At 43.8% G+C, this 23085-nt stretch overlaps 1 protein-coding gene across 19 annotated transcripts in view; it reads left to right on the top strand.

Moving 5' to 3' along the window:
• macf1a (microtubule actin crosslinking factor 1a) overlaps positions 1-23085 on the top strand; it is a 153788-nt gene that overhangs the window by 19331 nt on the left and 111372 nt on the right. Inside the window, exon 1 of one of the 19 annotated variants that reach the window (XM_028422228.1) lies at positions 17641-18038. The exons of the other annotated variants lie outside the window; for them this stretch is intronic. Within the exon in view, the coding sequence (XP_028278029.1) occupies positions 17984-18038 (55 nt within the window). The 5' untranslated portion in view covers positions 17641-17983. Of the gene's footprint in view, positions 1-17640; positions 18039-23085 lie in introns of those variants that run through there. 19 annotated transcript variants of the gene reach the window in all.

Genomic DNA, 23085 nt, shown 5'->3' with positions numbered 1-23085 from the left:
TTCTTATGTAATTCAGTGCGGTGCTGACATGGTGGAGTAGTATAGCCTCTGAGTGGATGAATATAACACTGATTGTCTTGTGGCTGCTTAATAAGACCATATTTGTTTGTCTTGCACCTGCAGCTTTTGACAGAAGAAACACTGAACTGCAGTGCTGCACAACAGCTGCAATCAGGTTGCAGTATTTTAAGTGTCTTGTACTGCAGAGCTGTTCAGAATCCCAACAATCCCCCTGTAAGCTTCTTGCCTGTTTTTGTGTCAGCAGCAATGCTTGTTCCCTCCTCCCACCTCCTCAGATCATCAGGCATTTTTAAGGGGGTGTGTAGATTATAACATTTAAGACCAGTTGTGTTATGTTATTAGTGTTTGTCATGAGTTTGTTTTGACTGGAAGTTCCAGTAAAATTACTGCAGCGTGTTTTTTCTTTTCTTTGCTCAGTGTCTTCAAATCAAAAAGAGCTTTCAACGGTCGGAGCTGCCAAAAATAGCCAAATAGTAGCTCAGATTATCAGAGCAGTAACACCCTCTGGTCATGTTTTTAGACAGGGAGCGAAGCTAGCTAATGCTGGTCGCCTGTGTGTGGTCTGATGAGGGTAAAGACGTATGATTCATCATCTTATCTGTCCTCGATGAAACCCCCATCATACCATTCCCCTGACACACTCCCCTTCTCTCTCTCTCCTTGTGTCGTGTTTTTGTTTCCTTTACAGTCTTACTTCGGTCTGATTTTTGGGCTGTTCTCACGTCTTTCTGCTTCTTGGAGTCATTTGTCATTCTCTTCCTTCTCTTTTCTCATTTCCCCTCCTCTACATCTTTACTAGGTCAGTAGACAGAGCTGCTGTTAATCTCACATGGCTCCAGCTACTTCTCTTAACAGGCTTTGCTCCTAATTGAGAAACTCTAAAATTACCATCCTGCAGGCAAGGGTGTGTGCATGTGAAGCATGAATATCACTCAGTGTGTGCTTTAATTTTCTATTTCAGTGTATGTTTCGTGTGGACTAAGCTCATAGCATATACATAGACTGTATAGTGGACCATTAGACTTGACTTTTTTTTTGGCTTGAGCGTGTACAGCGATGAATTTCTGCTTTTACAAACCTTTCATTCACTTTCAGCGTATCACAAGATCATCATCATGACACTGACCTCATGCTCTAATTTGCTATTCATATGCTGGGATCAGATCACAAGTGTATTGATTCTGCTGAGCGTGTGTGTGTGTGTGTGTGTGTGTCTTGGCTTGAAGAGTTTATCTGAAATAGCTTAATGTCGGGTGTGATTGTTTCGGGGCCTGATGGTGTCCGATCAATAGGCATCGCAGAGATGAGATGCTGGTTGAGAAGATGGAGTCATTTTCATTTTCTCTGATAGAATATAACTTCAAATATATTGTTTGTGTCAAATTTGGGATGACCAATGCCAATATTTAGCAGTTTTAACTCTATATTTGTAAAAAATGTTGTTATGGCTGCAGACTTCCTCGCCCTGCTTTGTGTTTAGAGAGGTTTGTTCTGCGCTTTATGCCTGCAGATTGGGGCATTTTTAGCAGCTGCACTGAAACGGTGAATCGATATGTGTGTGCAGACAAATCAGTGAGCTGCACATCTGTTACACAGCGCTATAGGCAGTGTAATGTCCCTTTTTTAACTTTTAGATGTGGAGAACACCCTAAAATATCCCCACAGTTTTCTCTCACTGCTGCCTTGTGGGAGACACTGCACCACCCTCGCTCCTCCTTCTCTTACACCATCCTTCATTAGTTCGACACACACACACACACACACACACACACACTGACTGGCTGCCTACGTGTCCCTGCATTTTAACAGTATGACCTCGCTCTTGAATGCCTGTTTTTCATGCAGCCACACACACAATCTGTTAGTGTGTATGTGTATGTGCATAATCTCATTGCTCAGTGTAAACATATACATTATTGCTTGTGTGTGTGTGTGGTCATGCACGTTGTGCTGTTTTAAAGTGTGTCAGTGTGTGTAATGTAGTGTTTGTGTGGGACCTGGCACACCCCACTCTCAGTGACCTGCTCCATCTGTCAGAGGGTCTTTGCATCTTTTAATCACCCTCGGAGCCCCGAGGCCTGCTGGGTGGGGGACCCCTGCTCTGTTTGACAGCCAGCATGGTCGCCTGTCTTCTTTAAAGGCCAGTTCAGCTCTACATGCTGACTTTGTTCAGTTCCAGTCACATTATTTCCTCCTTTTTTTTATTGATTATTTTTTTCTGCAGTTTTCAGTCGTGTTGGCAGGCTAACAGTGTGGTCAGGGCTACATCAGCTAATGGCTCAAAGATGCACTTCTACATTGAATTTAAGTCAGAGGGCTGCTTCAGAAAAGTTTATAGACTGATGCCATCCAGAGAAGAAGAGGGGATAATAAAGGGGGGAGGGTGCATCTCCCCCTCTGCTTTCCTCCACATTAGCAGGTCTTGAGGATTTCCCGTCTGTCACCCCTCTTTTACTAATCCTCACCCCTCCCTCGATCCCTCCCTCCCATCGTCGTCTGACGTTCCCTCACTCTGCCTCTTCTGCTCTTTTTTAATCTCAGTGCTAAATCAGACAATACCATTCCTGGAGGGGGATGGATGGAGAGATGGAGAGATATGTGGGTGGGATGATGGCAACACGCTGTCAGAGGTGTGAAGAGGTTGAGAGGAGAGGGGGGGAGGGGAGAGAGGAGAGAGGAGGGACAGGGCAGGAAGATGATTGATGAATATGTAGATTTTCGTGGAAGCTGATGGCGTTATTTTAGTGTTGTGGTCACATTGTATCATGGCAGCACTCCTCACCGCTGCTTTAACAGTAACTTATTCCTGTCACATTGCTGACTGATGTGATTATTGATCCTGTCAGACACTGAATGAGAATTGGCAGTCAGGTCATAGAAAGCTGGCTGAGGATGGCTGGATGCTTGGCGAATAAAAGAGGCCGGATATACGTTGTAGATGAGACACAAACAAAATCCCCTGCAGGGAAAAGTCACGGTGGATGATAAAAGTAAAAACTTTTACGTACATATATCGATGGATAAAGCTTCTGTGACCTCACCTTAACATGGGAATTCAGTCTCATTTGGAGCAAGCCCCTAGAGGCTGCAGGGTGAACTGCATCTTGTTAATACTTGAACCTTTGGAGGTTGCCACACAGAGATCTAAACTATCTGAAACAAAAACATTTTGCTTTGATCGCTTTCCATGAATCACATTTGATAGTAAGTTGTAAGAGTTATTTTCAAGTCCTACAAGTCCAACAGGATGGGGTAGAGGAGAAGTTAGGGACAGCTGTCATCACCGTCCTTCCTTCTGCCACTTTCTCAGAGAGAAGCACACATTAAGACGCACTTTCTGTTTGTTTATGTGGAGGCTGAACCTCCAGGTGAAACCTTTACTTTAATATACTGTCCTCAGTGTGTGTGAGTGAGTCAGGCTGGGAACATTCCTGAAATTACAAACATGATGGAGGGAGGAGAGAGGAAGTGGGGACTATTTTCTCCTACTATTCTTAAAGAGGCAGCGTAACGTCAGCGAGCCCACTGTGGGCCACTTTTCTTTTTGCTTTCTAAACGATTGTACCACAGATGGTTTCTTCTTCTGGTTCTCATTTAGGCTTAATGTTTGTAGACTCCAGTGGTTACCAGTCGGTCTGCTGGCTGCAGCCCATGTTAACTTTCTGGAGCCCCATGCTGGCTCTATGTGTGGACGCAGAGACCCTCCTTAACATGCACATAAAATCATGAAATCACGCAGCATCTCCAGATGAATTACCATCGTCCTCTGACGATACAGGACATTTGTGTCTCACATTATTTATGCAGCACAAGCTCGTGCTTCCAGCTCAGATTCATTCTTCTGTTTCTATGTTCACGCACACATCTGTTTTATGCTTGTTAACTTTGACCCACTTTCTGGTCTTCCTTCGAAAAGCAGTCCTTTTCATAATGATGTATGTAATGATGTTGCGGCTCTGCCTTATGGCAGCCGGAGCGCCTGTCAGTCATCGGCTTTTTAACTACTGCTGACTCCGCTGTTTCTCCTTATACTTAAAAACTGTCTCCCTGCAAACCGTCGACAGCCAGGAGGAACACTTAGCATTTATTTGAACGAACTGTGGCAACTGTTTTTGGAGAATATGCCAAAATGACAGGAGCTAATAGACGTCATGTAAAGCTGATGGTTTGTATCCGGTGAGCTGGTTAAGATGACGTCCTGTGGTGCTTTCCTGATTTGAGTTTAGCCTTGCTGTTGTACTTGTGATAAATTTTGCATGATGTTCAGAAGAAACAAAGGAAGACGACACAGATCGGGAGGAGAGAATGTTATTCTTTTATTAGATGGTTAAATAAAGGATTGTTCAGAAAAAGTTAGTGCAGCTACCTAAAAAATAATGTCCTCCGTTCTCCTCCTAATATGCCGCGGTCACCTGTCTCACATCATGAAGTTGCAAAATTTAATTTCTCCCCAAATTTGATTTTGATATTTTTTCGTTTGTTGCTTTTTTTAAACGAGCGTCAGGACAGTTCGCCTGCTTGTTAAAAGCCAGATGGTGGACAGCGCCTCCCCTGAGTTTCCAGAAAGTGTGGATATTTTTAAATAAAGTTATGAATATTGAATTAGAGGGGCAGGAAGCACAGACATTCCCTTCTTTTCTTTTTTTTTTTTTTTAGTGGGCGTCTGCACATCTTGTGGATCTCTCTGAAATCAGGTCAGTCTGTGGGTGAATGCGTCGCTTACATGTCGGAGCCCGTTTATGTTTATTCAGCCATAGATGCACTTCATGTGTTCGCACGAGTGGCATCAGTGCTCTGCTGGCGAGAGGAGTTGCGTGACATTTGTAATGTCAGTGGTTTTTTTTTTGTGTGGTTATGATTTGTAATTTGTGTCAGTGTGTTTTTCCCTCGGAGTACTGTGATAGTTAGCAGACTGTACATAATGGCAAAACACGAGAATCTGCTGCTATGAATACTAAAGAGAGGCTCAGATGTGAAAGGGTATGGTGTCTAAACTAAGTTCTCTCTTCTGTAAAGGGCAGTTTGAGGGTTAAAATCTGGTTTTAGGCCAAGGTGATGGCTTATGGCTGAGGCGTGCATTATGTCAGTGTTAACCCGAAGACCCGGAGCTTCTGTCTGCAGCTGTTTAGTCACATATCCGACTCAGGTCCAGTTGTGGCATGTTTGCTGCTGTAGAGCACATACCATGAATGAACACACACAGGAGGCCGTGAATGCACTGTGGGCAGACAGCCTAACTGTCTTGTCTGTATAGATCAGCTGTTTTGTAGCCTGATAATCTGATAACATGTGAATTGAGCGTCCACGCCTTCATTTACCTTCAGGACACTTGTGTGAACTGTTGTCATTGACACTTGTAACTGGGGCAGTCCACAGCTTCCCTCTGATATAACACTGACAGTATAAATAATGTATATATATTTTTTTTTACCAGGAAGCACGAATACATAATAGTTTTGCGCACAGTCGCTTCAGTCTGCGTCAGTATATTGATGATGTTTGTCCTGCTCTTATCTGAGGAGGTTTTAAGTGTCCCTTCAAGGTAGCTGTACTAATGACCATTGATCCCTGTGTGTGTGTGTATTATATTATCCTGGGTTGTCCCTACAGCCCTGTTTCAAGCACCATTTGACAGTTTTCTAATAAGCTGTCAGTGACACACTCTCTGGATGTATCATTCCAACTATTATTTTCTGCATTTGTCTGTCTTACGTTCTTCGTCTTACCTTCTTCCTCACCAGTGCTTTTCCCTGCAGAAGCATCTTTCCCTCTTTCTTTTCCACATTTACATATTCTCAGGTTGGTTCCACTCTGTTATTGCTGTTGACTTTTTATAGCTTCCCATTTGGGAACAGTAAACATTATGAGTTGAGCTTGATAGTGCGTAATTGTTCCTCTATATACATTTAAATAGACTGGAAGGATATTATACCAGAATTTATATATTTATGATCCGCTGAGAGCATTTACAGCTGCTGTGTGTGTGAAGCCAGAATGATTCCAGTGCAGTAAAACAATCCTACTGCTCCTTTCCACTGTTTGCATGTGGGGTGTTCTTCAGCTTTTTCCACTGATGATACGCACAACTTTTTATGTTTATCGAGCAAATAATTGAAGGGGGTTTATCCCTAATTAGAACGCGCCCTTTCCTTCCCCTGCCTGACAGAACACAGGCCTGTGGAAGAAGTGCATTATGGGAGGAGGAAAGAATAATCTGATTCTGAACTATTTTTCTGCATGCCTCAAATAAAAATATTGCCAAAAATAAAGCACATGTTTAAGTAAAACATTCTGCACATGGTTGGCTGATCTGCTTTAGACCTATAGAGTAAAGAATGTGTTTGTAGAGGCCTTGAAAAAGCCAGCAGGGCTCATAGGGTTAACCAAGTAGTGTGGGACAACTGTGTTGTCAGGATATCATTTGATTTTTACTTGAAATTGACACATTTTATTCTTTAAAGAAGTACTATTTCACAATTTGAGCCTTACAGGCCTTTACTGAATGCTGTCAAATCCAGTTCTGCATGTTGAATCAGGTATTTGCTGCATCTGTGCATCTTTTTCCTGCTGACAGTGAGGTATTCTCGCCCCGCTGGACTCCTCCAGGTCTCAGGGATAAGTGAACATATCTGTTCCCTCACAGCCGCACTGTTCCTTTATTCTCATAAGAAAGTGGTCAGTGTGACGTTAAGCTCACCCTGTGGCCTCTCCAGAGACCCAGTTCCTACAGTCAGAACTGCTGCAGCTCCCTGGAGCTGCATGGTTGTAGCTGCCGGCAGTGCTGCAGTGTGTGTGTGTGTGTGTGTGTGTGTGTTGTCTGTCCGGGCTCCAGCGCTGGCCCCAGTGCGGTTCTCGCTCTGCTGGCTCCCTCTGAGGACGGTGGAGCGGGTGTGTGTGAGCAGATCACAGCCCTGCACCAGGCGATTTCCCTTTCACTTTGTTCACATCAATGGGGAAGGAGAAGCAGGGCAAAAGAGAGAGAGACACAGAGAGAGGGAGAGAGAGGAGAGGAGGGGAGGTGAGAGCAACAAAGGCCAAGAGAAAGGAAAAGAGGGGAGAGTACTGCTGTTTGTCCGAAGCCTTTGAATTAAATCTTTATCTCAGTGAAGATGAGGTCGCTCTCACATGTCGTCGTCTCATTTTCTTTTACTTTCAGTACTCATTTCTCTCTCACCAGCCTTTACTTTAGCTCTCTGTCTGCTTCTTATCTCCCTCTGTATCACTCTCTCCTCGCTCCCTCCCTGTACATTTTTCTCCTGTGAACTCGGCCCCCTGGTGGAGGTCAGACATGTTTCTGTTTTATCTGCCTGGTTTTTCTTTTCCTGCCTCTTTGCCCAAAAAGAAAACAGGAAATCACAAACGAATAATTTTGTCGGCAAATGCTGTGTGTGTGGAAACAATGATGCTGAAAACTGTGTGTGTGTGTGTTAATAACTAATAAATACAAAAATTAAAAATCCAAAGGAATGACAATATAGAAAGAGCACAATTAAGGGTTTGAGTGGAGCAAACTCAAATATATAATTTTTGTGCAGACATAAAATGATTGTTTAATAAACCATACATAAATACATAAAGGGGTTGTGTTGAGCTCTCATGACTACCAGCTTAGATTGGCTCTATTTTCTGATGCACTCTGGGCCATTGGAAAGCTGAAAGGCAACTTTTTTTTTTAGTTTTTCTAAGAAGCCATGCAAAAAGCTGCCCCTCTCTCTCTCTCTACAGTCTTGTGTGAGCCTGAATTCACTCTTGTTGCTCTGACATTGAGTGGGTCCTGCAGCCCTCGCCACCTTCAGGGCCGACTAAAGCTAAATAAATTCTCACCCTGTGGGAAACCTTGTAGTTCTACTTGAACTGAAGGCTGAACGACTCTTGGCATAAAGGGGTCGCTATAAAGTAAGAACCTGTTCATTAGTGTTACATAATGCACACTTAACAGCGTCTGGACCTGGGAAAGGAACATTCCTGGATATGTGTGTGTGCATGCAGGTGCAGCATGTGCCTGAAATAAGCATAAACAGAAAGATTAGCTTTAAAATCACCTCCATTATGGAATATGATGTTCTAATTGTCGTTAAGTTCAACCTAGTACATTCCAATAACAGTCTTTTTCACCTGTTTGTGGTTATTCAACCTCTTTAACTCTGAACTACACTCACACTTGCTTGTGCCTGACATTTAATCAGCCAGTGGAAAAGGTCTTGCGTTGGCATTATTTGCAGGAATGCAGAGACAGAGAGGTGTTGCGAGCACGAACGTTTGTGTTTGGCGAGCTGCTGACAGAAGGAGAAGCAGAGGAATGCAGTCTGGCTGGAGATCTTTTCGGCTAATCATTTTAACCTGTAATGTACATAAACTCTGTGATCCAGGGCTTCAGGAAGTGAAACGGAGGAGAATGGTGCAGGAGAGCTGCGAGAAGGACGGACTGACAGACACATGTGAAGTGGAGGACAGAGCGGTCAGGAGCCAAAGGAGGGAGGTCTGCTGTGGGAGGGCTGCTCAGACAGAAAAGGGAGAGCAGGAAGGCTGAACAAAGGCCTATTTTTGCACCATCCGCTTTGCAGCCATGTGCAGCTTTCTCCTCCTCCTGCTGCTGCCGCCGTCTTTGTTGTGTCTGAGAGTGACTTACAGCCTCGCTGACGCAGTCATGACTTTATCATTACAGCAGCACGGCCCTGCTGCTGGTTGTCCTAACAGAAGTGGCTGATTCACTGTTTGAGGTTAAATTACATGGTGGAATGTGGTCATGTTCTCTCCTTCGGTCTCCATGCAGCTTTTGAATTCCTTCTGTGCTCTGAAACCAAAGACACTGAATTGTTCCTGTGGCGCTCCCCCCCTGTATGAGCACAATTTCCTGTAAACCAGTGGCCTCTGCTTCTTTCTGCCTGAGGGTTCACATTGTTCTCCATCGGCTGTGCAGTAAAGACATCATCATTCTTCAGCACTTCATAACCTTCATAAATTTGGGACCCAACGCTGATATAACAGATGGTGATATCCTGAGTTTTATGACTGCCAGAGCTTTGTTTTTCATGTTTTCTGTGCAGTTATCTCCTCATGTGAACACATATCTCATAGACTTAGGGAGGGCATTTCTTCAATTTAAAGATTAACTGGTTTTATTCTGGTGGCAATATGTCAAGAACACGAGGAGAGAAATCTTAAAATATGGCACAGACATCCATTCAGCTGTGAAGGTCATGTCTGAGAGCTGGATGTGTAACTTTAAATTCGGACTTGTGATCGTAATAATTGTAGACATAAGCCCACTGTTTGAATCCAGCTGATGTGTGAATGAAAAGCTTCCTCGTGGTAAAATCAAAGGAGCTGAAATGAGGGAGAAGTCTCAGCAGGTGTGTGGCGGCTCTAAATTCCACTGCACGCCTGCACAACAACTGACCAGCCGCACACCCTTTCCTTTAAAAAAGTCCTTGATGGCGGTGAGTGAAGGATCTGCAGAGAGGATGATGATGATGGATGTGATTGATGAGGAGGGTGTGGGGTGAATGTGATATGTATGTCACATGTTTCCACAGTTGTTACAGTCTCTTATAGCGCACCTGTCTCTCTTGGCGCAGTCTGCAGGGAGTTTCCCGGCTCCTACTGTACAAAATATATCCTGAACATGACAGCTTGTTCTGCAGCTAAGGGTAGGAACTGAGCATCGTACCACTTTTAGTCATGATGATTCATCCCCGGTACAGTAAAGTGTGTCACTGGTACCTCCAGCTAAAGGAATGGAGCCTAATGTATCAGATTACACCGGGCATTCATTTGAATCCTAAACTCCTTTTTACGTTCTGCTTTGTTTGACTGAACCACCGTGCCATCATGACATCCTCCCTGCTATGCCGACCCTCCTCAGCTGTTTGTGGTTACAGGGTGTGTCTGTGATGGGCTCTGCCGGCTGCATTCAGATCAGTGTTTGCATGTTGTGCGTTATGACTGACTGCTGTCACATTACAGGGTGTGGTGTGGACGCCATCAGGGGAAGCACAGGAGAAATAGCTTTTGCTGACACAGCAGCCAGTCCAATGAAATGACCTTAAACATATAGAGAGGCTGAGAAATACAGTGTCAGTTTTAGCATCATGTTGCAGCCTTATACACAGGAGTGTGAACATGTTTCTACTCTGAATTGAGTATCTGCTTCTTCACGCAGCCTGCAAATAGCTGCTTCTTAAGGCGACAAATTGGAGAGACGTGACTTTTTTTTTTTTTTTAGACCTTTTCTCAGAGCTGAGACTGATGAGAGGCCAACGCCTTTCTGTTAACGTACACGCTGCTGCAGGGCGTGACCAGATATGGTCAAATATTTCTGAATGCTCAGTAACTTTATCTACTCAAGCAGCCATGATCATCTTAAGAGAAACAACGATTTTTATAGGCCAGTGGAGGACAAATGTTGGCTTTCTGGCCTGGGTGTGATCGGCCCAGTTTCCACAAGTGATAGAGCAGTGGTGCAGTGAATAAGACAGATGGAGACCACAGGAAGTAACTGAGATGATATTTATTTCAAACTGAAAAGACAAACGTTTATATCGGAAAATAAATCTTCTTCTTCTTCTTCTTCCTCTTCTTCCTCCTCCTCCTCCTCTCCAGCTGTTGGCCTTTTAATGTCAGGTTATTAATTACACTGTAATGTAATGAAAAGCCTGCTTGCTGAAATTGCAGGGACTCTGTGTGTGTGTTCTTCTACAAGCTCCCCCTAATCGTGGTTTGTAGACTTTTATATCCTCTTAAAGAAAGTCGTTTTTATGTTGTGTGGTGTTTAGAAAGATGGCATCATTACTTCTGAGTGACATGTTTACTGGAACAGCGACCAGGGAGTGTTTGAAATACAGCAGTAAAGCTCTCTCTGCACTTCCTTAACTGTAAGGATTCGTATTTTCTTTTTCCTGAGGGCACATATTTCACATGAAAGCGTGGAGCAGGATCCCCCCTGATGATCGTTTTGTGCTGACCATGTTTCTTTGAAGCCTGTCTCGTCTCTCATAAATATAAATGTGTGAATATTTGATAAACACAGCCTGGGAAATCCCAGAGAATCTTTATTGCACTGCTGGACCCCATTAAAAACACATCTGTCTCTCTCTGACACGTTCATGTCCAAAAAAAGTAAAACGTTATGTGATGCGTGTGTCTCCCCATCAAGGAGATTACTGTTCCTCCGCTGCAGTGTCCATTTTTAGTTGGAGGAGGACAGCTCTCAGTCTGTGAAAGAGTCGTCACAGTGCTGTGTAATAACATCTCACACAATTCAGGTTAGCGCTCATCTAATGGAAGAAGCTGACTTTGTTTGATGGTTGTCATGAGTCGTGTGACACACACACACACAGACACACTATATCTGGACGTGACTTAATGTGTGAAGGACGACTTTGTCCAGTCTAATCTGGGACACACAGACATCTGTTTGAATGTTGTCGGTTACACCTGCGTCATAATGCATCAGATGTGCAAGTATGTGGATTTTACAGTCATTAGTGTGGGATCATGTGCACTGTTACATAGAATTTATGCAGAAAATACTCACTCCATCTGTCTCTCCTGTCTCGCTCCTGCACACTTTGCTTTCCGTCCCTCTTCTTTCCTGCCTTGCTTTCTCTTCGTCATTGCTTTTCCCTCCCACTCATTCATTCCTGCTCTTTTTGTCTGCCTCTCTCACACATTATCCAGTCTATTTCGACTTCTCGCCCACCTTCTCTCCTCTCTCCGGCTCCCAGTTGATATATTCATGCCTGTGTTTTGTTTTAGAGCCCCCTCTCCTTTCCTGCCCACCTCTGACCTGTCTGTCTGTCTGCACAGCTGCTTTTCACACAGCTTTCCCTTAAAACACTGCAGCGCTAATAATAATATGAATTAGCATAATATCTCTGCCAAACAAAGCCGAGCAGTTGTTCTTGTGGTTGGTGAAATCTGACTCTCTGTGTGCTCTTTATCTATTCGGCCTTTGTTGCTTGCTACTCATCCGTAGTCAAGTTTGTTTTGTTAACAACAAACGGGAAACTGAACAGATGTGGCTCACCGACACACCTGTCCATATATTGCATCTTATTTTTTTCACTCCCCATCTTGCTCTCCATTGTTGAGGTGGATAAGCTACTAGACAAAACGGATAATACCCAGCACTACAGGAGAGCGCTGGACTAAGCCGGAGAAAATGAAAAATTTATATTTGTTTATATCTCCAGTAATTGCTGGAACATAGATGCGCTTCACCCTGTGGCTGCTCCCCTGTTGTAGCTCGTGTAATGGTTTGTGGGTGGACTTGTTGGGGCCTGTTTTAAATAGCTGCGTTAACCCTCTGTTTGCCTCTTAGTTCCTCCCTCACATTGTGTGTGTGTGTGTTTCTTTCTGCCAACCCTTTTATGTGAAGTTCTAGAGGCATGTGTGGACATTTGCATGCATTTTAGATTTGGAGTCATGCATGCAGTCCTGTGTGTTTGTAATCTGGAATCAGCTTTGAGAACATTGCCACAGGGCCGCTGGATATCAGTTATTGAAATCATCCAGATTTTCCCTGTAGGCACTTTCAGAATATTGTCAGTGCAAACACCGTTTAGGGTGTTAATAAAGTTAATAAAGGTTAATTTCTGACGTGTGATGCTTTCAAGGATTATTCGAAAGTCTAAAGTCAGCTGCTCATCAACCTGCTGGTGGGTTTTGGGGTTAAGAAGGTTAAACTATTGATCTGCTGTGTCTTTTTTTTCTTGCTTGTATGAAATATCAGAGAGTAGCTTTGATAAATGCTTTGAGCTTTTTGTGGACGTTGATGTGGGGATTTGGTTCTGGAGTCATAATCACAGCGCTGCTTTCTTCCTGTAAACCCCTCCTTTCTATTGTGGCAGCTTATCTGTGTGTTTATCTCCCTCGTGACTGTGTGTGTTGCCTTTGTATGTGCGACTGCTTTTATTTCATTTTTTCCCTCTACCTCTCTTGAATGTTTTTTTTTCTTCTCTCTGCATCACTTGACACTTTTTCTGTCTCTCAGTTTCTATTACTCATCAGTCGCTCTGTGTTCCTGTCTTTGTCTGTCTGCTCACCTCTGTCTCTTTGCCTTATTTAATCTGTCTTTTTTGCCGTTTTGTTTCTACCTACAGTTCAGATGAGTTACAGTACACCACACAGTCATGTTATTCTCCTCTCATGATTTTTAAATATAGACTTTGCCGCACTGGCAGCTAAACACTGTCACATAGCAAGAAACTGAGAGTGAGGATATTCTTTCGTGCTGCGCCATGAATGTGTACGACGTCCCGACAGCTTTTCTCACAGCTGAGTTTCATCAGAGTCTTGCCAACACATACAGAGTCAATCCTGAGAAATCCTGTAAACTGTCAGTCACTTAAAATGAGCAGTAAAAGTGACCTCATCAGACCAGGGATGTCACCCCTGGTAAAACAAAGGCTGAGATTCTCTTTCATCTGGTGCCTGATATGGTTGGACAGATCAGGTGATATGGCTTGGAAGCAGATTAGGCGGGAATATACACACAGTGTTAGTGAAGGAGTCATTACAGACATGAACGGACAGGAGGGGACTTACTAAATAGATTGGAGAAGATTTGGAGGCCTACATGGGGACCTGTGTGTGTCTGATGATGTGTTCATTTAATACAGAAATGACATGTGGATGTATTTCCCCTGCCCATTTTTAACCTACTGAGGTAGGGTTGATCTGGCACAGATGACTGTACTGTACAACGGGTGGTGTTTTTGTTTCTTTTGACACCAACAGTCATGAGTTATTTTGCTGCAGGACAGATTTGCCGTGTGTCACTCCACCTGTATGTCCTCATCCAGCATCATTTTGGGGTTAAAATGTATATTACCTTACAGTGTGAGTAAGTTGGTTACGCCTGATACTGCAGCTTTCTTTGGGCTAAACATGGAGGTAAACAAATAAAAAGTAGCAAAGCAACAAACAAGATGAAATGACCAAGTGAAAATGGCAGTAATGTCTCATCCTGTCAGCGCTTACAGTCCAGAGAACCTGCGCTTTGTTTCTTTTTATATTGTTCTAACATCTTGAGTTTGAGTTTAACAGCTCGACTCCACTTTGCGTTGTATTTTTTCTCGTCCCTGTTCTCGTCAGTCTTCCTCCTCTCTACTGTACCTCCTCTGCTAGCTGACCTACATCTGTGGAAATCTCCTTCGGTCCTCCCTTCCCCCCTTTGTCTTTCATGGGATATGAGTGAGAATCATGCTACTCTCACCTTCTAACTGCTCTGTGTGTTTCTCCCTCGCTGTGGTTCAGTGTCTGTCCTTCTCTTTCGTGACAGAGCCTACCAGCTCACTTCACAGTGGTTTCCCAGATGAATGCTTCTTTGTCTCGTGTGTGTGTGTGTGTCTCTGAGCACTCCCTGCTATCAGAGGCCCAGAGTTGTTTCACCTCCTAACCCTCTGACACGTCACGCTGTCCACACATCCATTCATCAGCAGGCCAGCTTCCCATCATCTCCTCCCTGCCTTCGTCTTCTCACACTGCCATGACGTGGTTCTTTTCATTAAAGGAGCCTCTGCTTGGATTTAGGCTTCTCTTCTTCCCCAGAGAGGCAATTTGTGTTGCCACAAAGCGCTTCAAAAAGATGTGAAACAGCGATGTCTGTCCTCCCGCTGCACTTTTATCCTGATTTAGATAAAAAGAAAGTACAGACAAAGAAAGGATGGGGATCGATCCCATGGAGCAAAACCACCTGTCAGTCAAAGTGGGAATGTTCCTTATTATGAAATGAGGCTGACTTTAAGCTGTTTAAAACATCTCATATCTAACCAGGCTGTTTTTTTTGTGTCTTCCATGTGGCTGCTGCTGTTCCTGCTGATGTCCTTCAATAAAGGTAAATACAAAATCCTCCCACTCATCTTCTGTATTCTGACAAGGCTGCTGTTCCCTTTTTTGTTTTTTTATCTCTAAGAGAATTCACATAGGAGACATGTTGGCTGGATGTTGTTAAATATGTGCGTCTCTTCTCTTTTCACTGTGTTTGCTGTGTGTCAGTGTACACAGTTTTAAAGTTAACACCTCCGAACCAGTTTACGGTGTGTTGCTAGGCCCCTGGCTCCTTTAAATCCTGAGGCACGGGTGTAAAAAAAAAAAAAAAAAAAAAAGTGGAAAAACACACCAACACCTAGTCGCTGTCCTGTTGCTATGGTTACCAGTCACGCCACCACCATGACTACCACCTCCTCTGGCCCGGTGTGTGACGGCCTGAGGGAAGCGCGCGTGTGAATCAGTGTTTATATGTGTGTGTGTGTGTGTGTGTGTGTGTGTGTGTGTGTAGGGTTGCCTTTGATGGAGCGGCTGCTGTTGACGGGGTCATGTGAAAGAGGAGACTCCCGGGGGGAGCGTTCAGGATCGCTGAACAGTTTTCAACATTTTTGTGTCAGGATTTCTAAAACTTAAAAGAGTTGTTGAATAGAGTGTATTGGCTTTGAACTGAACTGCTCTTTGTGTGCTCAGGATTATTAAGCTGTGTGTGTGTGTGTGGAAAGTGTTTTCATCAGCTGGACTAGCTTTGCATAAATGTAGAAACGGGTTTTATATGGTAGGATTAGGAACCTAACAGTGTCATTGATGAGTGAGGGAACACATCAATGAAGGACAATTGGGAGCGATCACCTTTGTGTTTTGTGGGTCAGGTCCTTCCTGAGGTCACTGTCACAACAAATCACCCCCCCCCCTCCCCGGAAGACAACGAAACACACATGTTGTATTTGTTCTCTTATTGATCAGTGATTACCAAAAGAAGTGTTGACTTCCTGCTGTTGACTTTGCTGACCTCACAGCTTTTAAGGAACCAGGGAGCTCTTTAGCCAGACTTCTGAGTAGATGTGCGTGTTTCAGCTCTGAGAAATGTCTTGTGAAGGCTTGTGTGTGTGTGTGTGTGTGTGGAGAAGTTGTTTGTTAGACCTCTGGCAAAGCAAGAGAGATAAAACTCAACCTTCAACAAAGAACACTCAGATTCCTGTCAGGGTCGGCGTTATGGAGCATTTTTTTTACCACTGCATAGGGCTATCAGGTCATGACGTGAGGGTTGTGGGATAGATTACTTATAAGCTTTAGCATTTTGCAATATATTTCAAAACCCATTGAAGAGGAAGTAAACAATAAAAAGTCCCAAGCACTTCAGCAGAAATCCACAGTTCTTGCTAATATCTGCTGCCCCAAAGCTGGTCCCTGCAGCCTTTGACTGTAAAGCTTCACAGGTCTGACTGAAGGTCAGTTTCCCCTGGTGAATGTGCTCTTAGTTGTACCTGTTCCCTGTGTTCAAGGTTGCTTTTTGACACCCAGATCTGATCAGCACATCTACTGGCCACCTTCTTTGGAGGTTTACCAGGCATGCCATATATCATCCGGTCTGTGGACGCCTCAGGTTCCTGCAGGATGAGCTGAAGCAGCATCCTGCTGCCAACACAACCTGACGAACAGTGGATGAGAGAATAAACAATACATTTAACTTTTTATTTAAACACTACTATTACTGTGTTGATAGAAGAGTTTGATGTTGATGAGTTATTTACAATTATTTATATTTTTTGAGTCATCATTAGGTCTAAAACCGCTTACTCTGCATAATCAGACCACACAGAGGAGGTGTTTAATGATGTGCTTCCTTGCACGCTGCTGCATTTCTTATCGTCTTTGCAGCTAATGGAACATAACAAATAGCAGCTTTTGTGTTATTCAGAGAGATTCATTAATTTTGCATCGATTGTGCAACATGATACAATTTGAATTGATTTCCTGGTACAGAGCAGCACTCTGATCCTCTGAGTAGATATGATGTCTTGGGTTTTATTCCGTCCTCTTGTTGCCTGACAGAAGCTCCAGCTGATCCTCTCGTCCCTCGTCCATCCTTAGACTCTTGCTGTAAACACACTTCTGTGGAGAGGCGCTCAGTGCCACTGCTGCTTCTCCTCTGTTTACGCTTGTAGTGTTTCTGAAGTGACGGACGCTATTAGACTTATTTGGAGTCAACCTGCTGGTTGCCATGACACCAGACCTCATCCTGCTCAATCTGCCCTTTGGTGTGTGTGTGTGTGTGTGTGTGTGTGTGTGTGTGTGTGTGTGTGTGTGTGTTACACGTTGTAATTATTTACCATGTGGTGTTTGTCTTTTTATAAAAGAGAGAGGACAAAGCTGATAAACCACGGAGGGAACACGTAAGGACAACTGAACAAATATATATGATTGATTTGTAGAGTGTGGTTGATAATAATGTTTTAGTGATCGATCCCTCGCCTCACAGTAAAACTTTACTTTCGTTTATCGTTGTCACATGTTGCCTAACCATAAACTTCAGAAAAGAGTGTTCGAGAGCCTCTGTAACCTGTTCCAATAGTCAAACACACACACACACAAGAGACAAATGTGTGACAGTCAAACCTTCATGCATACCACGCTCCATTGAGGAAAAGAAAGAACAGCTGAGCTCTGACTAATGAAACCACACCTCCTTTTTTCTGATTTCCTCCTCACACACATTCACTACAGACACAAGTGAAACACATGTTTCTGGCTCTGGCAGTGACATCACCCGCCTTGTGGTCAAAGTCCAGTTCCTCTATCCGGCTTAGAGCTGTTAACACACTGCCGCACTCACAGCTACCCTAACCACCGACACACACACACACACCGGCCTGGCGGAGAGAAGACAGGACAAGTAGAAGAAGAAAAGAAGCGAGTAGGAGATGAGGGATTACCTTCGTGATTAAGGATGGCTCCTCTTTGACACCAGGATCCTGCGGGTCGCTCAGCTCAACCCCCCCCCTCCCTCTTCTTCTTTTATTTTGTGTTTTGTTATTCACCTTTTCTCACTTCTTCTAAGTTCCTTCTCGATCACTTTCCCTCTCTGACAGATTCCTACCTGTTTGCTGCACTTCCTTCTTTCAATCATTTCTTGCTTTTATTGTTTCCTCGTCCCCCCTCCCTCTGTCTCACCTTTCTGTGGGAGGGAGGGATGAGCTCCACGGCTGCATACAGGCAGTTCCTCCAGGATCTGGAGGAGAAAAGAGGTCGGTGCCCCCTTCCACCTTGTTATTTACTAGTAGCTGTGATTGCTATACATTAAGACGGTTACACTTTCAGAGGCTGTCATGGTGTCGTACTGCTGTAATTGGAGCTGTTGGGGTCTTATCTCTTGTTTGGAGGGCTGAAGTGTGAAATCAGCAATGTGACTTGTTGCACGTGTGGATTGCTCACCAGTGCTGTGAATCAGCCAGCCATGGGTTGGGCTCGAGGTGTCATACCTGCTCTTCAGGGATCCTTGTGCAACCTGCCTCTGCAGTGTGTTTTCATAAGCAGAGTTTTACAACACAGAGTTTTTAAAGACTAACTAAATATTTGTTCTGTACTTTGACTGCGTTGGGTCTGATGTTAATCCCTCGGTTGGCTTTAAAGCAGCTGAGTTGATCTCATTTACGGACTTTTGGTTTTGTAATTGTTGTGTTTTTCTTCTAGCTGCTTCGTGCTGTACTTTGTGTGTCTCTTCACCTGCTGATAAGACGGTAAAAGGACGAACAGCTGTCACCCTGCGGTACCGTCGTCCTTCTTTCTGTCAGCTTCTCTTAATTACCTCTAGTGGCTAATTTTCAGAAGTCGCTAATTGTTTATATTAACGTTGTGCGTCTGCTTTTTGTCTGCGTTGACACTGGATCCTGGTGGGTGCAGACATGTGCACACTCACACCAAAGAGAGAGAGACGCCAGCAGCAGGGCGGTTTGTTGAAGTGTCAGGTGACGTGAAGAGCAGGCAGGGATGCTTCGCTTCAGCAGCTGTTATCATAACAGTTAGCTGAGCGTAGCACAAACCAGGCTGTCTCTGACCTCTGAGTCAAGTTCCTCCTGGAAGGTGTATTGTCTTCGTCTTCTTCTGCCGTGACATCCAACGTATCAAAAACCAAACAAACCCTGAACCATTTCCAAACACCTGTTTGTCCATCATTTGCCGGTGCCTTTCTCGCCCTGTCTGCTCCTCAGCCACCTTCTCTTAGCATGTAAATGTGCGCCGTGCACAAAAGGTGAAAGTGTTTGCTGGCTAATAATCATTAAAACTAGTTCCTTCTCTTTTATATACTGCCGCTGAGAAGCCCCTCTACAGCTGTCCACATTTCAAGGCTGCATTCACATTTAAAAGCCCCCCCCCCCCCCGGTTCGTCTTTTGTCTCGTAGCTGTACCATGGCCATGGCCACACCTGCTGCTACTTGTGCTTTGGTGATATTATGTGGCACGGACCCCCCACCTCCCTTTTCCTCCAACAGCTGCTCCGTCTGAGGCCTCACAGCGATGCATGTCAGGCCGGGTTAGAATCACCTACAATCGCCTTTAACCCCCTAAATTACAGTTGAGGTTAAACTCCTTAACTGCTTTTTAAAGCCTGTGGGGAAATGTAATCATTACAAATGTAATTATTTCATCAAGCACTGGAGAGCACGAGCTTCAACACGAACATGTGTGTGCCAAGACACTACCAGACCATGAGGATGTTGTTAAAGCTAAAAACCAACATGAACGGATTGATCTGCAGGGCCAGGTTTGGTGCTGCATCCCTTCCTCCATCTGCAGCATCTGCAGCCACTCTCAGTGAGGCCCTGGAGCACATTTTTTCCTTTTAAACGAAATGACAAGTGGACCTCTGTTTGTCTGCAGGAGCGTAATGGTGGAGTGAATATCTTTGTGACACAGAAGGTGTGTGAATGTGTTTTTAGGCCGAGTCCGAGCCCGTTGGGTTACAGTTTGTCTAAGGCAGCGTGGCTGACAGTTTCTATTCTTACCTCTCTTTACCTGCTCACTGACGTGTGCTGGGGCCTCAAAGTCTGGATTCGTGTCGAGCATGTTTATCAGCATGTCCCCTGTTTTGCCTTTTTTTTTTTGGTCGGCGTACGTTCACATTTCTGTGTCAAACTGAATCTGTGTCAGTGGCCCCAGAGCTAACAGCAGAGTTCTGTTCTCAAGTTCAAGGATCAAAGTGTCATGAAACCCAAAACCTTCATTTAGTCCCAGTTTGCATTTTTAACTAAAACAATATGAATCATGTTTGGTGTTAAATTCTTCTGTGTGAAGATCACACGTAATATCACACATATTCAGGTAAAATAAAGCTGTTTAATCAATCATCCATTCCCTCATTATTCTCTTGATTTTATTAGAGCTGTTTCCTAAACGCAGGATTATGAATGTGTGTGAGACGTTGAGTCATCCTTGCTGTATAGTTGCTCATTATTTATTTGCGTTTCCTATGCAACGCTGTTTTCCCCTTTCCTGCTTTTAGCTGCCGTGACAGCACACAGCCGTTAATCACTCTTTCTTCCTCCTCCTGGATTCATTTAAAGTCACAAAATAAACCCGCATCATGATGCTAATTTCTTGGAGTGTGTGACTCTGTGAGGACTGTGGGTGTCGGCCATAGAAAGAAAGCCTGAAATATGCAGTTAGTTCTATTCTGAGAAAAACCAAACACGCTCTGATTCAACACAAGCAGAAATGCAGAGAAAATATTTCCTGTTAAGAATCTATTTCAGCCTGAATGCTGGCGTGTGCCATGTGGTGGAAACCCGGCGTTACAGTCACATATTGTACAGCAGGTCTTTGTTTCCAGGACCTCACACGGATCGCTGCCAGGCAGTAAAAACAGCAGTGAACTGCCATGCGTGGCTCAGTTTATCATAATCCAGTCATATGAGTGGTTTTTGACTTGTGTTGTGAACCCAACATTAGCTCCATTGTTGTCTCTGCTGTCATAGGTGTTTGTCGTTTGCCCACTGAGCCATGGGGGTAAAGTTGTTTTCGAATTGGATTAAGTTGGATTGGGGGGGGGTGGGGGGGGGGGGTGTACCGTAGATTATAAATACCTTGTTTACGTTTTTTCTCCGTCTCGATGTAAAACATGGAGAGAACCTGGTGCTTTCTGAGGTGATTACGTTGGTGACGTCTGACGGTGATCACACTGAAGCGGTGCCATGCTGCGAACATTACCTTAATGAGCAGGAGGTCCTGTTGGAACGTGTGTGTGTGTGTGTGTGTGTTTCTAAGGAGGAGACGAGGGGTGGAACAGATCAGACATCAGGTTGGTACAAAGGGTGTAACGTCATTATCTTGTTGGGATGGTAGGTCCACCTGTAAGGCAGGGTGGGACAGCTGGCTGGTGAGCTAATGTGTGTTTGGAGATGATCACAAGGAGTACAGCAGTGTGTGTGTGTGTGTCTGGACAGTTAACCCTCCATATCCCAAGAAAAATCCTGCACCTCTGTGGAGACAGTACAGTCGGCTAGAGATTTTTCAAATGTGTGTTTCATGCAGTGTAACACAGTGAATATAAACTTTATGGCTTTATTGATGCTCTGAGAAATGTTTGTTGCAAACATTTTATTGAATTTAACGTTAATGTATGAACCAGGCATGATTTGTGATGAGTTTAAGGACTGTTGGAAAGTTCAAAGTCTAAGGTTTTTAGATGAGTGAATGGTGAAACTTTTGCATTTAAAAGCTGTCGGTGGATAAACCTGGTTACTGCAATTCACAACTGAGATTCAGAGAGTTTTCTTTTTTTAGATCAGTGCAATAAATGAGCATTTCTCTGAGCCTGGCACTGTTTTAACTTCCTGTCAGCTCTTTATTTGATGTCAGACATGAAGGAGCCTCTTCCAGCGTCCTGCTACATCAGCCGTCAGAACATTGTCGGCCTGTCTGGCTTTTTATTTCCATGTCCCATGTTTGCATCTGAATCGCGTGTAAAACCACAAACACCCTAAATAGTCACAAAACACTCTCGCCCTCCTTGACTGTGGTTTGTGTGAATATTCACTTGGCTCCAAAACCCGTATTTTATCTTGAGTTATTTATGCAGGACAAACATGATCTCGACTTTAATGCTTCACTTAACCGTTGTTGGTTTGACCAGAGTCTGGAGGTGAAACCACTGCACGAGTAATGGTTCCAGAAGTCACAAAAATAACTGCAGGATATGAATGAGTCAGCTTCTAGGAGCCATTCAATAAGGAACAATGATTTGAGAGGGGATTTAGTGTTAGTGGTTTGGCACCGATGGAGCCCTGTTAAAGTGTCTATTCATTAATTATTAGTGTTAGTTGTATTGAAAGTGGAAAATGAAATCTTTAAACAGTTAAGTCAGAGCGGCTTTGTAGCGCTCCTTCACTCTCAAAGCCTGTTAATACAGATCATTTGTCCTATTTAATAAGCTGTTGTTCAACAAGCCAATTGTAGCTTTTACATTGTTTTGTGTCACGAGCAGACAGGCTGCCCGGCTGAACTTCAAAAGCCCGTTGATCAGGTTACATAAACGTCTGGAGGCTGCGTGTCTCCGTGTTATTATGAGGCTGGCTTGAGTGCCAGAATGAGTAGCAGCTATGGATTTACCTATGGAAGGTAACAGGTGCATCTGTTACCGTTCTCATAATTGCAAAGATGATGGTGAAGACGAGCAAACGACTCTTCAGAGAATGTGACCCAAGCGATAAGAAAATGTTTCATCATTTTATACAAAGAAATTTATCAGCTTCCCTCTCTAAGTGGGCGATTTACTACACTGGTGCAGATTCATTTATTCAGTGTGACAGATAAAACGGTCACGTGGGGCCATCAGAACTGCAAATTATTATGTGAATCAGTGCTGAACAAGGAGCAATCGTATGTTCAGCCATCCAGTAATATCCATTATACAGCAGCATATCAGACCCTGAACCCAGACCTGAATGGCTGTATCCAATCATACTAATAATAAGAAAACAAAAAATAGAATTTTATGGAATTTTTTGGTTGTTTTTATAAAATAAATCATGATGCGTGAGCTGTCTGCTGCGAGATATGAGATTAACAGTGCAAAAACTAAAGTATTCTCATAAAATGTTCATTTTAATCCCAGTAATACACAAAAGTGAAAACACTTGTAAGCAAACAATCATTTTCTACAGCTAACTACTCTGTTTTGTTGCTTTTTTTTGTATTCACAAGATACGTTGAAAATAGGTTTTATAATTTCTAACAGCAGAAGGAAGGGATTATTAGAATCTGGTGCCAGTCGGCCCAGCCCTGGTACAGGCCTGT

The sequence above is a fragment of the Parambassis ranga genome, chromosome 2, assembly GCF_900634625.1.
Source record: "Parambassis ranga chromosome 2, fParRan2.1, whole genome shotgun sequence".
NCBI classification, from domain to species: Eukaryota; Metazoa; Chordata; class Actinopteri; family Ambassidae; genus Parambassis; species Parambassis ranga.
The sequence above is the reverse complement of the archived record's forward strand: the minus strand, read 5'-3'. Positions and strand labels throughout refer to the sequence as shown.